The 15862-nt window shown below is 43.2% G+C and overlaps 1 protein-coding gene across 7 annotated transcripts in view; it reads left to right on the top strand.

The window, feature by feature from the left end:
* Window positions 1-15862, top strand: part of nkain1 (sodium/potassium transporting ATPase interacting 1) — an 851669-nt gene that overhangs the window by 595836 nt on the left and 239971 nt on the right. For 6 of the 7 annotated variants that reach the window (XM_073028500.1, XM_073028497.1, XM_073028499.1 and 3 more), the window contains exon 3: window positions 11180-11260. The exons of the other annotated variant lie outside the window; for it this stretch is intronic. In XM_073028500.1, the coding sequence (XP_072884601.1) occupies window positions 11180-11260 (81 nt within the window). The remainder of the gene's footprint in view (window positions 1-11179; window positions 11261-15862) is intronic. 7 annotated transcript variants of the gene reach the window in all.

Here is a 15862-nt window from a genome sequence, read left to right as displayed (position 1 = left end):
AATGAAGTCAATTCAATTCAATTCAAAGGTCCACAGTGGATGGTAGGGAGACTCGGCAAGTACCCCACACATCCATCCTGCATCCTCGTTGAAGCTAGATGTCAAATGTCAAGATTTTTCCAAGAGGCTCCAAGTAATCCGATCTTTGAACATGAATCGTATACAGGATTGGTGCTAGCTTTCTCTACTCCCATCACAAAGGCCATTAGCAAGGAAGTACAGGAGTCTCAGGTCCCACACCAGGTTCAGGAACAGTTATTATTCTTCAACCATCAGGCTCCTAAACCAGTGAGGATCTCAACTCTGAACTGATTCCACAACCTATGGACTCACTTTCAAGGACTCTACAACTCATGTTCTCACTATTATTTATTTACTATTTATTTATTGTTATTATTTTTTTCATATTTGCACCATTTGTTCTCTTTTGTACATTGGTTGCGCGTCAGTCTTTGTGTGTAGTTTTTCATTGCCACTGTTGTAATTTTTTTGTTCTACTGTGAATGCCTGCAAGAAAACAAATCTCAGGGTAGCATACGGTGACGTATGAAAATATATTTACTTTGAACTTTGACCTCCAAGCAAGCCCGGTTAGGCCTCTCTGCTGTGGATGCTTTGGGCAGTGATCAAGGGTGGGACCTTACAAAATGACTGATGTGCCTGGTGGTGTATTTAACTCCTGAGCTGTCAAGGAAGCCAGTTCAGTTTGCCGGGAGTTTTGACAGCAGTCAGAACAAAGCTGCCGAGGTTCTGTACACAGTTTACAGTGAACTGTTTTCAGCATTGTAAAGGGAACAATACTGGATGTGACACCTCAGTGGAATAAGGACGTCAGCTGCCATCATCTCTGGTACTAAATGGGATGCTCAGTAGGCTGCCTGGATTTTACATTGCTAATATCTGTCAACTTGTGGAAAAGGCATTCTCAATAATTCTGGAGCTTGTAAAGCTAGAACCAGCAGTTAATCCCCCTCATTGCAATTTACCGGAGAGAGCACGTCACCGACAGAAAGGGAGACTTCCACAATCTCAGTTTGTTGAAAGTTCTTGACGGCCGTGATGGTGAATGCAGGTGCGGTCATGATTAGAATGGGAAGAACAAAATAGTGAATTCGAGGGTGTGTCAAACTCCCGGCAAGCTACAGCCAGGTTTGTTTCAATGATGCTGGCATGGTACTCAATGTTGGCCCAGGCTCACCGTGCTCTTCTTCTTTTGTAATTTATTTTTTATTGAAGTTCATCATCCATAAGCTGTATTTCAGATATTGTATATGTATATCATATAGTCATATATGCCACAAATCTCCACATAATATTTATCTGAGGTATACACTTATAGAAAAGAGAAGAAGGAAAGAACAAGCGAAAGGAGAAAACTATGTACAAGTAGGGAGTGATCTTTTTTTTTACAACATATTGATTGATTTGTGAGAATAAAATCAGGCCTATGAGGTGTTATGTAGTTAAACTATTTTTCCCCAGTATGAATCAAATTGTTTGAACTTATGATTAACAGATGCTGTTATCTTCTCCATTTTGTAAATGTCCATTGTACTGTCCATCCATCCATTTAAGGTTGAGCTCTCCTGTGGTAACCATTTCCTAGTAAGAGTCTTTTTACCAGCCACCAACAGTATATTCATTAAATATTTATCTCTTTTCAACCATTCTTGAGGTATATACCCAAAACATATGGTCTTACTTTCTAAGGGTATTTCACATTTAAAGATGTCTTGTCGGGCACTGTAGTCTTTGATAACAGGGCATTCCCAGAAAATATGATAATGGTTTGCATTTTGATTTCCACAATTTCTCCAGCAAACAGGGAGGTTACTATCATAATGGGATTTCTGAGAGGGTGTAATAAAATATCTTATCAAGTTTTTTAATCCGAACTCCCTCCATTTCTGTGAACTGGTACACTTCCATTGATACCTCCATTTTATTGTCCATTCTTCCTCAGATATAATTATCCCTCCTTCCTTCTCCCATTTTGTTTTCATGTATGAAGTCGAACGTGTTTTAAAATTTGACAAACCCTTATACACGCTTGAAATGATTCTACTACCATTATCTGAATTATATGCTTTTCTAAATAGCTCTATCAAACATGTACTTGCCTTGGTTACCTTTTTAACTGTCCTATTAACATATTGTCGCATCTGTAAATACCGATAAAAGTCTTGTTTTTCTAATAAGTGTTTCTCTTCAAGCATGTCAAAACTGAACAGTGTTCCTTCTTTCATTATATTGCAAAGAACTATTATTCCTTTAACTGTCCAGTCCTTAAATCTAGCATCCAGTTTATTCGGCGTCATATCCGAGTCATACGCACACCATTTAAGAATTGCAATATCTCCCTCTAGTTTATATTCTTTTATAATAGTTTTCCATATTTTAAGAGTCCATTTCCCCCCTGGGTTATCAATAGTATTTATGTATCTTTATAGGTTGTTATCAGCCAAAATTGCCTGTATGGGGATGGGAAGTACCCACTCCTCAATGTTTTTCCATTGAGCGTCATGTAATGGGTTGCACCAACACATCACAGCTCTCAACTGTGCTGCAAAATAATAATCTCTAAGAGAAGGTAGGCCCCATCCCCCCTTTTCCTTGGCTAATTACGAAGTTTTGAGACGAACTATATCTTGCCAAATATATCTTGATAACATCTTATTCCATTCATTGAATTGATTTTGATTAATCCCTATTGGTAGGGTTTGAAAGAGATATAATAGTCTGGGCAGTATATTCATTTTAATAGACTCAATCCTTGAACTGAAACTAAAAAAAAAGGAATTAAGTTCCATCTTGTTATATCTTCCTTAATTTTTTTATATATAGGCTGATAATTGCATTCTGATAACTTTGCCAAATCTTTTGGTATAATGATGCCCAAATATTTGAAAGACTCTGTTAGCCATGCCCAGGGATATCTACTTTGAATTTCTCTTGGTGGGCTATAGTTATATGAAAGTAATTGGGTTTTATCTATGTTGATCTTGTATACTGATAATTGACCATATTGTTCAAAGGACTGCATCAATTTAGGTAAAGAGTATGTTGGTTGCCCTAGATAGATCAAAAAGTTATCCATGTAATAAGCTAATTTATGCTCTGTCCCTTTAATAGTAATTCCCCTGATATCTTCATTTTGTCTGATGTATTGAGCTAATGGTTCCAGATATAATGCAAAGAGTAGCGGTGACCGTGCACAACCCTGTCTCGTGCCCCTTCCTAGGGTAAGACTATTTGATAAATATCCATTGATTTTAATCCTAGCAGTAGGGTTGTCATATAGTGCCTGTATAGTTTTAATAATTGTGTCATGGAAACCAAATCTATTTAAAACTCGGTAAAGAAAATTCCAATTAACCAAATGAAACACCTTTTCAGCATCCGCGCTTATCACTATTGCTTCAATTTTATTTTTTTGTATATGATCCATACATAATGTGAAGTGTCCTTCAAATATTGTCTTGTGTTTGGCGTTGTTGTATAAAACCTGTCTGATCGTTATGTATCAGTATGGGTAGAAACTCTTCTAATCGTTTGGCCATGATGGAGATAAATAATCTATAATCTACATTAAGAATGGATATTGGTCTAAATGACCCGCATTCCATTTTATCCTTGCCTTCTTTCAGTATAGCTGAGATTATCACTTCCTTCCAACTGGGGGGCATTCGTGCCTTTTTTAGAACCCAGTTCAGTGTGGGGAGTAAGACAGGAATTCACTCATTTTTAAATTATTTGTACCACTCTGCCATATACCCATCTGATCCTGGTGACTTGCTTAATTTAAGCCTACTAATTGCAGCTTTTAATTCAAATTCAGTTATGTCAGCAGTCGTCGTTCTATTTGGGTTATGCTTCCCCCTGGAACTTTGGAATATAGAGTTTTGTAAAATACTTCAAAAGCTTCTTGAATTTCACTTAGCTTATTTTTTTATCATTTTTGTTTTTGGATTCCTAATTCTATGAATTGTATTTTCTGCTATCTTTTTTTTTTCAGTTTCCACGCCACTATTTTCATAGACTTTGATCCACTCTCATAATGTCTCTGTTTCAGAAACATTAAATTTTTCCTGATTTCTTGTGTAGCCAAATATTAATTTAATTCCTAATTTTTAAAATTTCCCCTAATGTATCCTGTGACAAATTCAATTTGTGTTTTTTCTCTAGTTCCTTCAGCCTATTTTGTAATTCCTCTAATGTTTTATTCCTTATTTTTTTCTTATATGAAGATATTGCTATAATTTTCCCTCTTAAGACAGCCTTCAGAGTATTCCATAAAATGGGAGGTGAAACCTCTCCATTATCATTAACTTCTAAGTAGAGACAAATTTCTTTTTTAATTTGTTCCTTAAAGTACAGATCATTGAGTAGACTTGAATTTAGTTTCCAAATAGTATTCTTTGGTTGTAGGTCAAAATCAACAGATAAATATATAGGTACATGGTCACTTACATCTGGTGTCCCAATTCCACAGGTGTTTATTTTGTCTTTGTCGTTTCCAAATTTTATGAAATAGTCTATTCTTGTATATAGAAACATAGAAAATAGGTGCAGGAGTAGGCCATTCGGCCCTTTGAGCCTGCACCGCCATTCAGTATGATCATGGCTGATCATCCAACTCAGAACCTTGTACCTGCTTTCTCTCCATACCCCCGATCCCTTTAGCCACAAGGGCCATATCTAACTTCCTCTTAAATATAGCCAATGAACCAGCCTCAACTGTCTCCTGTGGCAGAGAATTCCACAGATTCACCACTCTCTGTGTGAAGAAGTTTTTTCTCATTTCGGTCCTAAAAGGCTTCCCCTTTATCCTTAAACTGTGACCCCTCGTTCTGGACTTCCCCAACATCGGAAACAATCTTCCTGCATCTAGCCTGTCCAATCCCTTTAGAATTTTATACGTTTCAATAAGATCCCCCCTCAATCTTCTAAATTCCAGTGAGTATAAGCCTAGTCAATCCAGTCTTTCTTCATATGAAAGTCCTGCCATCCCAGGAATCAATCTGGTGAACCTTCGTTGTACTCCCTCTATGGCAAGAATGTCTTTCCTCAGATTAGAAGACCAAAACTGCACACAATACTCGAGGTGCGGTCTCACCAAGGCTTGTACAACTGCAGTAAAACCTCCCTGCTCCTGTACTCAAATCCTTTTGCTATGAATGCCAACATACATTTTGCCTTTTTCACCGCCTGCTGTACCTGCATGCCCACCTTCAATGACTGGTGTACAATGACACCCAGATCTCGTTGCACCTCCCCTTTTCCTAATCGGCCACCATTCAGATAATAATCTGTTTTCCTGTTCTTGCAACCAAAATGGATAACCTCACATTTATCCACATTAAATTGCATCTGCCATGAATTTGCCCACTCACCTAACCTATCCAAGTCACCCTGCATCCTCTTAGCATCCTCCTCACAGCTAACACCGCCGCCCAGCTTCGTGTCATCCGCAAACTTGGAGATGCTGCATTTAATTCCCTCGTCTAAATCATTAATATATATTGTAAACAACTGGGGTCCCAGCACTGAGCCTTGCGGTACCCCACTAGTCACCACCTGCCATTCTGAAAAGGACCCGTTTACTCCCACTCTTTGCTTCCTATCTGCCAACCAATTCTCTATCCACATCAATACCATACCCCCAATACCGTGTCCTTTAAGCTTGCACACTAATCTCCTGTGTGGGTCCTTGTCGAAAGCCTTTTGAAGATCTAAATATACCACATCCACTGGCTCTCCCCTATCCACTCTACTAGTTACATCTTCAAAAAATTCTATAAGATTCGTCAGACATGATTTTCTTTTCACAAATCCATGCTGACTTTGTCCAATGATTTCACCTCTTTCCAAATGTGCTGTTATCACATCTTTGATAACTGACTCTAGCATTTTCCACCACCAATGTCAGACTAACCGGTCTATAATTCCCCGGTTTTTCTCTCCCTCCTTTTTTAAAAAGTGAGGTTACATCAGCCACCCTCCAATCCTCAGGAACTAATCCAGAATCTAAGGAGTTTTGAAAAATTATCACTAATGCATCCACTATTTCTTGGGCTACTTCCTTAAGCACTCTGGGATGCAGACCATCTGGCCCTGGGGATTTATCTGCCTTTAATCCATTCAATTTACCTAACACTACTTCCCTACTAACATGTATTTCCCTCAGTTCCTCCATCTCACTAGACCCTCGGTCCTCTACTATTTCCGGAAGATTATTTATGTCCTCCTTAGTGAAGACAGAACCAAAGTAGTTATTCAATTGGTCTGCCATGTCCTTGTTCCCTATGATCAATTCACCTGTTTCTGACTGTAAGGGACCTACATTTGTCTTGACCAATCTTTTTCTTTTCACATATCTATAAAAGCTTTTACAGTCAGTTTTTATGTTCCCTGCCAGCTTTCTCTCATAATCTTTTTTCCCTTTCCTAATTAAGCCCTTTGTCCTCCTCTACTGGAAACTGAATTTCTTCCAGTCCTCAGGTGTGCCACTTTATCTGGCTAATTTGTATGTTTCTTCTTTGGACTTGATACTATCCCTAATTTCCCTTGTCAGCCACGGGCGCACTACCTTCCCTGGTTTATTCTTTTGCCAAACTGGGACGAACAATTGTTGTAGTTCATCCATGTGATCTTTAAATGCGTGCCATTGCATATCCACCGTCAACCCTTTAAGTATCATTTCCCAGTCTATCTTAGCTAATTTACGTCTCATACCTTCAAAGTTACCCTTCTTTAAGCTCAGAACTTTTGTTTCTGAATTAACTATGTCACTGTCAATCTTAATGAAGAATTCCACCATATTATGGTCACTCTTACCCAAGGGGCCTCGCACGACAAGATTGCTAACTAACCCTTCCTCATTGCTCAATACCCAATCTAGAATGGCCTGCTCTCTAGTTGGTTCCTCGACATGTTGGTTCAGAAAACCATCCTACATACATTCCAAGAAATCCTCTTCCTCAGCACCCTTACCAATTTGGTTCACTCAATCTATATGTAGATTGAAGTCACCCATTATAACTACTGTTCCTTTATTGCACGCATTTCTAATTTCCTGTTTAATGCCATCCCCAATCTCACTACTACTGTTAGGTGGCCTGTACACAACTCCCACCAGCATTTTCTGCCCCTTAGTATTATACAGCTCTACCCATATCAATTCCACATCCTCCAGGCTAATGTCCTTCCTTTCTATTGCGCTAATCTCTTCTCTAACCAGCAATGCTACCCCACCTCCTTTTCTCTCCTGTCTATCCCTCCTGAATATTGAATATCCCTGGATGTTGAGCTCCTATCCTTGGTCACCCTGGAGCCATGTCTCTGTGATCCCAACTATATCATATTCATTAATAACTATCTGCACATTCAATTCATCCACCTTGTTACGAATGCTCCCCGCATTGACACACAAAGCCTTCAGGCTTGTTTTTACAACACTCTTAGCCCTTATACAATTATGTTGAAAAGTGGCCCATTTTGCTTTTTGCCCTGGATTTGCCTGCCTGCCACTTTTACTTTTCACCTTACTACTTTTTTGCTTCTACCCTCATTTTACACCCCTCTGTCTCTCTGCACTTGTTCCCATCCCCCTGCCACATTAGTTTAAATCCCCCTGAACAGCAGTAGCAAATGCTCCCTCTAGGACATTGGTTCCAGTCCAGCCCAGGTGCAGACCGTCCTGTTTATACCGGTCCCACCTTCCCCAGAACTGGTTCCAATGCCCCAGAAATTTGAATCCCTCCCCCTTGCACCATTTTTCAAGCCACGTATTCATCTGAAATATCCTCCTATTTCTACTCTGACTAGCACGTGGCACTGGTAGTAATCCAGAGATTATACCTTTGTGGTCCTACTTTTTACTTTATCTCCTAACTCCCTAAATTCACCTTGTAGGACCTCATCCCGTTTTTTACCTATATCGTTGGTACCTATGTGCACCACGACCACTGGCTGTTCACCCTCCCATTCCAGAATGTCCTGCAGCCGCTCAGAGACATCCTTGACCCTTGCACCAGGGAGGCAACATACCATCCTGGAGTCTCGTTTGCGGCCGCAGAAACGCCTATCTATTCCCTTTACAATCGAATCCCCTATCACTATAGCTCTCCCATGCCTTTTCCTTCCCTCCTGTGCCGCAGAGCCACCCATGGTGCCATGAACTCGGCTGCGGCTGCCTTCCCCTGATGAGACATCTCCCCCAACAGTATCCAAAACAGTATATCTGTTTAGGAGGGAGATGACCTCAGGGGACTCCTGCACTACCTGCCTACTGCTACGCTGTCTAGTGGCCACCCCTTCCCTTTCTGCCTGTGTAGCCTTTACCTGCGGTGTGGCCAACTCACTGAACGTGCTATTCACGACTTTCTCAGCATTGCGGATGCTCCAGTATGAATCCAATCGCAGCTCCAGACGCTCAATGCGGTCTGCCAGAAGCTGCAGCTGGACACACTTCCTGCATACGTAGTCGTCAGGGACACTGGAAGTATCTCTGATTTCCCACATGCTGCAGGATGAACAAACCACGGGGCCGATCTCAGCTGCCATGACCTACCCAATACTTGCCTCAACTTTTGAAACTTTCTCCTTTGAAAGGAACTTACCCGGCCTTACCTCACTTGGAATGAAGCTCGTCCTCAGCCTCTGCTCGCCGAAGCCTCTGGAGACAAAGCCTTCCTACTCTGTCTCCCTCTACTCGTCGCCCGCTACAATGTTGCCCGCTCCGTCTACTGTTCTCTTTAAATACTCCCGCTGCCTCACGGTCCGACTTACACGTGCTTGCGCAGTCGTGCCCCCGTTAAACTGCCGAAGAAAATATATGGAATAGGGGGCAGATTAATACGTGTAATCCCTTCTGTTGGGGAAAACGTCCCTCCATATATCAATTAAACCAACATCCTCAAAAAGTGTATTAACTTTCTTATGTAAGGGTTTTGTTTCATAGGTTTTTCGATTGGAAGAGTCTAACTTTGGTCGTAATTGTAAATTTAAGTCTCCCCCCACATATCAGGAGACACCTTACTCTTCTTTGAAGTAGCTCTTCATTGTTCATGAGAAAGGCAGCACTTGTGGAGTGCAGCAGACCTTTGCCTTATGCCTGGCCCAGTGTACATGTGGGGCCGGACCTGACTACAATGATCTGATCTACGTACATCTTATTCGTGCAAGTGAGGGCTTGGGACACCAGCAGGTCGGACTTGAGCCCAGCCGAAGGGTTTAGGCCCGAAGCGTCAACTGTGCTCTTTCCTGCAGACGCTGCCTGGCCTGCTCAGCTCTCCCTGCACTTTGTGTGCATTGCTTGGATTTCCAGCATCTGCAGATTTTCTCTTGTTTGTGGTTGGATTTGCTGGCCGGCCGCAGGGCTGCAGGCGTCTTCCGATGTGTGGGAATTCAGGTTGCTGCCACATCTCCGACTTGTAGGCTCGGTAAAGCGGCCAGCATTATCAAAGACCCCAACTACCCCAGACATTCTCTCTCCTCCCCTCTCCCATCGGGCAAAAGATTCAACAAGATACCAGCAGGTCCAAGAACAGCTTCTATCCCACTCGTGAATGGATCTCCAGTACGATAAGATCGGCTCTTGGCCTCACAGTCTACCTCGTTAAACATAGAACAATACAGCACAATACAGGTCCTTTGGCCCACAATGTTGTGCCGACCCTTAAACCCTGCTTCCCATATAACCCCTCACCTTAAGTTCCTCCATATACCTGTCTAGTAGTCTCTTAAGATCATGCACTTTATTGTTTACCTGCACTGAACTTTTATATTTAGAGCTGCATTGTTATTGTTTTACTTTATTCTAGCTCAGTGCACTGTGTAGTGATTTGCTCTGTATAAACCGTGTGCAAGACAAGCTTCTCGCTTGTATCTTGGTACGCATGACAATAATAAACCAACACCAATCCCGATAAACTGTTTGTGACCTTGGTGGGCCCGCAAACTTCTCCCTTCCCCAGAACGTACCGGTGCAGTTCTACACCGTCATCACAGAGAGCCACCCCCCCCCCCCCCCACACCCACCGTGACTGTCTGACTTAGTGCAGCATCCCCTCAAAAGATGCAAAAACTGGCCGGGCAGCGGAGAAGGTCTTTGGCTGCAGTCTACTGTCACTGCGGGGCTTGTAAGTTTTCAAGGCAGAGAAGTGGGCAGGAAAAAAATCATCGTGGACGCTGTGCAGCCAGCACATTGCCTTTTCCAAAAACTCCCTTCTGGAAAGCCCCCTAGGGCTATTAAAACAAAAAACAAACCACACCATCTTAAAAGTTCTTTCCCCTGGCAGTTGATCTGATCAACCATTTTAGTTTGCCCTCCCCACCCCCCTCTGTTTATTATTCCTAACTCTGCACTTTTAATTACTTTTAATAATGTTGTTAATATTATAATTACTTGCTGGTATTTTATTCCATACCTGTACTTCTAACATTCACTGGGGCAGTACAGCAGTGTAGTGGTTAGCACAACGGTTTACAGTACGGGCGACCCGGGTTCAATTCCCGCCGCTGCCTCTAAGGAGTTTGCACGTGACCGCGTGGGTTTCCTCCAGATGCTCCGGTTTCCTCCCACAGTCCAAAGACGTACCAGTTGGGTAGGTTAATTGGTCATTGCAAATTGTCCCGTGATTAGGCTCGGATTAAGTTTAGGAACACTGGGCACTGCAGCTCGAAGGGCTGGAAAGACCATACCACTGCCACAAAACAACAAATTTCACACCACATGTTGGTGATAATAAAACTGATTCTAATTCAATTATCAGACATGTATCCTACGTGCTATTATCAGCGGAGGAATACGAACATCAAAGACAGAAACAAAAGAAACCAGTTCTCAGAATCACAACCAAGCTTATTATCACCAGCATGTGTCGTGAAATTTGTTACCCCTGAAAACTCCATGGTGATAAATATAAGTAAAAATAAATAAATTATAATGGTTGAATTTTTTTTTGCATGTCTCGCCAACACACCACAGCAAATCCCTAATAATTGTAACTGTATTTGGCAAATAGGGCTGGTCCTTGATGTTAATTCAAAAACAAGAGTGCTATAGCTGAGGATGGCTGACATTGGATGTATGGACAGAAGACTGCCGAAAGTTAATCAGATTTAAATGGTGTTTTCAATATCTAAAGTGCTTTTTGTTCTCTTTTGTTTTACACAGTATGCGGGATGGCTGGTGCTGTGGGTGGCTTGGAATTCATTCATCATCTGCTTTTATCTAGAAGTTGGCCAATTGTCACAGGTAATTATCTCGGCTATGTTCCGAAAAGATGACTCTCGCAGTGTAGTTAATCACAGCATTGCAATCGGAAATGCACGCACCGGACTCCATCTTTCTCAGCTTTTCAAGGATAAAGATAACACGTTGCCGAATTAAAGTCTGACAGCTTTTATCTCTTGATTTTTATGTGGCTCTATTACTGCTGTGGAGAAGGGAGAGAAGAGAAATGAGCTTTGAGTGCAGCGGCAAGGTCTAGGACTCTGAGGAAGAGAGGACTGAGCTGAAAGATTTTCGATTACCGAGAAATTGGCGAGGGTGGAGGGGTAGAGTGGAGTTAGCCTGAGAAATCAAGTCTTGAGCATGCGAAAGACTGAGATTTGAATTTTACAATGAAGTGGATCAAAAACGTGCCTACTGCCTGTTAAGCTGCTGCGTTTAGGGCAGCAGTGAAGGTCCCCCATCTCTGTCTGTTCGTACCGTCCACACAGATAAAGAAGGACTCTTCATTGGTGTTTCCACGACCATTTTGTTTTACCAGTCAGGGTCGTTAGCCCTGAGCTGAACTCCCGAACCTGGAGGACCGGTGGGCCTCTGCCTTTAGACCTGCAACACCCTGGGCAAGGTTTCACTGCTAACGTAATGGTCTTTCTATGGAAGCAGTGTTTGGGTCATGGTTAGAGATAACGGGTGCTTTGGAATGCGAGCCGTCCAATCAGGGGAGCGGGGTTTTTTTTTTGGTGGTCCTGACATCGGTATGAACCGGAGTCTTCGTTTGGTGGGAGATGTAGCAAGAAGATCCTGGAGAGAACTGGTGATAGGATTTGACCCAGTGGGGACCACGATTCGATGGAGCAAGGTGCAGAAGTCTATTGAGGATTGGTGAATAGGACTTTTGGAAGGGTTGAGCTCCAACCCGTGTACACTTGACTGTTTATAATGGGCCCCTTTCATTTTTTTCCCCCTTTCTTTTCTTTACTAACCCTTTAGTTAAGTTAATAATCATAAATATAATTCTGTTACTCGTATGCAGTGTGCTGTCAGTTATTTCCTGGCAACGAGTTGCAACAGGGTACCAAATTACACAGCATTCACACTAACCGGGGTTTGGTTGGGAGAGACATCCCCAATCTCAGGGATTTGGCAGGACCGGAGTGTGTATTGGCCCCAGAATTGGCACAGAGTTGGAGGGCTGCCAGCGAGGGCGAGGGAGCCGTTTCCAGAGAAAGCAAGGGTTTCTGACCTGTTTGGCATGGGTGACCGTACCAAGAGCCCAAGCTCTGACTCTAAGCAGCAGAGCTCTTCGGATCATTGAGGCACACAAGCCTCCAAACCCTACGGCAGGCTTATGGTCCTCTTGGAGGAGAGGATCAAAGAAGGAACTAAACGTGTGCACGTTCAGCAGAATATTCCTGTTTGGGTCAACACTCTGAAATCCCCCACGTGGGAGCATCTGCAACTCTCAGGCTGCTGACGATCAGGATGAAGGTAGATAATAAGATGTGTCTCCCTTGGGCTCTCCCAGCTCGTGTTCGTCTAGGGGAAACAGCCTTTGGCCCTGCCAAACTGGGAAATAGCGTTTGTGTGGATGTTGTGTAATTACCGCCCAGTTACAAACCCACAACGCAAAATATCAGACAGTACACCATGTGTAATTAAATGATTGAACTTTATGAACCTTAATATGAATATAGGGTTAGTAATGAAAATAAAATAAAGGGACCAATTCAAGGAAAAGTCAAAAGTTCACGTTGGAGCTCACTCAGTCGTCAGTCTTCCACCATCAGTCTCCTCCGAGCGTCGCCAATCCTCGGACCCTCAGATCCCAGTCCACTCCGTCCAGTGGTCTACCAGCTCTGTCCACACAAGTCTTCCCTCTTCATCTCTCCTCGACAAAAGACCACAAAAAAACATCCTTCCAGATTCACAAGACAGAGCAACAACCTCCAGTTGGCCAACATGCATACCACAGTCCTGTTATCTCCAGCCAAAACTCAAACATTGCTGCTACCTCAGCAGTGAACATTACAGAGGGGCCATTACATTAGCAGTGAATCCTTGCAGTGCGTTACAGGTGGATAGTAAGTGCTGGGCCTGCTGAAGATGGACATCTCCCTAAAGATTGTACGGCAGAAGGAGTTTGGCAGAGAACTGGTTAAAGGTGGGGAAAACTCAGCATAAACTTCAATATCGAATATCGAAGTGCACACATCAGCTCATGCGTCAACAGAGGTTCATAAGGATGATTCTGGGGATGAAAGGGTTATCATACGAGGAACGTTTGATAGCTCTGGGTCTGTACTTGCTGGAATACAGAAGGATGAGGGAGGATCTCATTGAAACCTTTCGAATGTTGAAAGGCCTAGACAGAGTCTATGTGGAAAGGATGTTTCCTATGGTGGGGGGGGGGGTGTCTAGGACAAGGGGGCACAGCCTCAAGATAGAGGGGCGTCATTTAAAACAGACGTGGAGAAATTTCTTCAGTCGGAGGGTGGTGAGTTTGTGGAATTTGTTTCCACAGGCAACTGGAGGCCAGGTCATTGGGTGTATTTAAGAGAGAACTTGATAGGTTCCTGATTGGACACGGCATCAAATGATACAGGGAGTGGGGCTGAGGTGGGGAAGAATGGATCAGTCATGATTGAATGGTGGAGCAGACTCAACGGGCCAAATGGCCTAATTCTGCTCCTATGTCTTTTGGTTATATGGTCTTATAGTAGCCAGAGTGCAGGGGAGGGGCAACCCCTTTTGTTGGTGTTGATCTACAAGACATTATGGGTCACCCTGGGCTGATTATTGAACAAAGGACAAGCAGCAGCCCAGGATTAATATTGGTGGCAACGGTGGCCGTCACTGTGGAAGTAGATCTCCAGCTTGAAGATACGTTTACAATAGTAAGCTGTGTCTTGGAGAACTGAACAAGATGGTAACCCTTACTTCCATGTATCTGTTACCCTAATGCAGTTTGTACCCTCACCACAATTCTGAATCAGCCTTAACTTGTCAGGGACCGTCCTGGACCATCAAAGCTTTCCAGTAGTTTTTCCCTGTGATGAAGTATCATTGTCTTCAGCCACTGTCGTACTGTTTCACTGGCCATTAGGGTTTGCTGGGCCGTCTCAGAGGACAGGTAGCTTTGGAGTCACCTGTCAGCCAGATCAGAATGGCAGAGCTACTCACCCGGAAACTATGAGTGAACGAGATGTGTTTCCTGTTCATGAAGAGTTTCTGCTGCAGTGCTACCTGTTTGACTTTGCTCTGCATAACGTGTGCATTACGAGTTCTGGCTAAGTTTCGGGTTGAACACTGTAACCCCACCAGTTTTGTGTAGGCGTGTGCCCATGGACGTACCTCCTGTCTGGGCTGGTGATAGCGCTGGCCACCCACTCCAATAGAAAACGGATGACTGACGCAAGTGGGTCCAGTATCCACCTCCATTTTACATGCCTGCCGATCTCCTCCATGGACCAAGTAGAGGTTTACAGATATGTGCCTTAATGACTATAAAACCCGAGTCTTGGTCTTCTTCCCTTGCCTTCCTTTTCTGTTGTTCCTTTACCTACAACATGACTTGATTGTCTTCAAAATGAATGTGCCCTTCCTCATCTCACCTTATCCTCTATGATATCTCCCATTTTCTGGTACCCCACTTGTCTGTGTTTGTTTCAGGAATACTTTTAATCTTTCCTCTGAGCTCCTGAAGTTGTTTCTAGACCAAGGGCATGGTATGACGTGGGCGATCATGGTGCCCATGTCATATGATGCAGTTAGTCAAGAAACGACGTGATTGTTCTTGGAAAATTTTTTTTTGCAGAAGTGGTTTGCCATTGCCTTCTTCTGGGCAGTGCCATCCCATGACTTTGTGTGACCCTGATCATGGGGGCTAAGTATGTGATACACCTTGCCCAAGGGTGAGCTGCAGGCTAGTGGGGGAAAAGGAGCACTTTACGCCTCCTTTGATACAGACTCAGCTCCCACCCTGCCACCCAACTGAGCAACTGAGTACAGGAGTTATTTATATTGAAATACCTCAGAGAGTGGACGTTTACGATGATGGGACAGATACTTATTCTGCTCGTCTGTTGTTGGAGTGTTCAACCCCAAACCTACTCTCTTCATTGCAGTTGGAGAGTATTTCAACAGATATCTAACTTGGGTTTGGGTTCTCACTCTCTGTAGGAAGCCTAGTCCTTGGTCAAATCCTGCAGTATTTATGTGGCTGAGCCAGTTGAGTATCTTGTCAATTGTGACTTCTGCGGTTTTGCTGGTACAAGACTCATTGAAGGTAATGTGAATGGATATCAAGGGTTCCTTACACTGGAAACATGGTCACCGTTGGCCATTGTGAAGTGCCACTGCTACAGGTAATTTTGTAGCTGGATAAGATGCAACAAAGTATTTTCCAAACACCTTTTGTTTTCCTGATCCTAAAATACTCAGATTAATTCATCACATGTACACCATGTGTTTGCACCCCCCCCCCACCCCCAAGATCAGGGTCACGTGAAGCCATAGGAGCAGGCGGTGGATTAGCACACGAGCAGCCAGTGCACATCACAAGTCCTGGTTATGCGACCACTGACCCCAGACAGACAATCTCTGAAGAGTATTGATAGTGGCTGGGGG

Source organism: Hemitrygon akajei, chromosome 24, assembly GCF_048418815.1.
Source record: "Hemitrygon akajei chromosome 24, sHemAka1.3, whole genome shotgun sequence".
NCBI classification, from domain to species: Eukaryota; Metazoa; Chordata; class Chondrichthyes; order Myliobatiformes; family Dasyatidae; genus Hemitrygon; species Hemitrygon akajei.
Note: the sequence above shows the minus strand (reverse complement) of the source record. Positions and strands in the feature narration are given on the sequence as shown.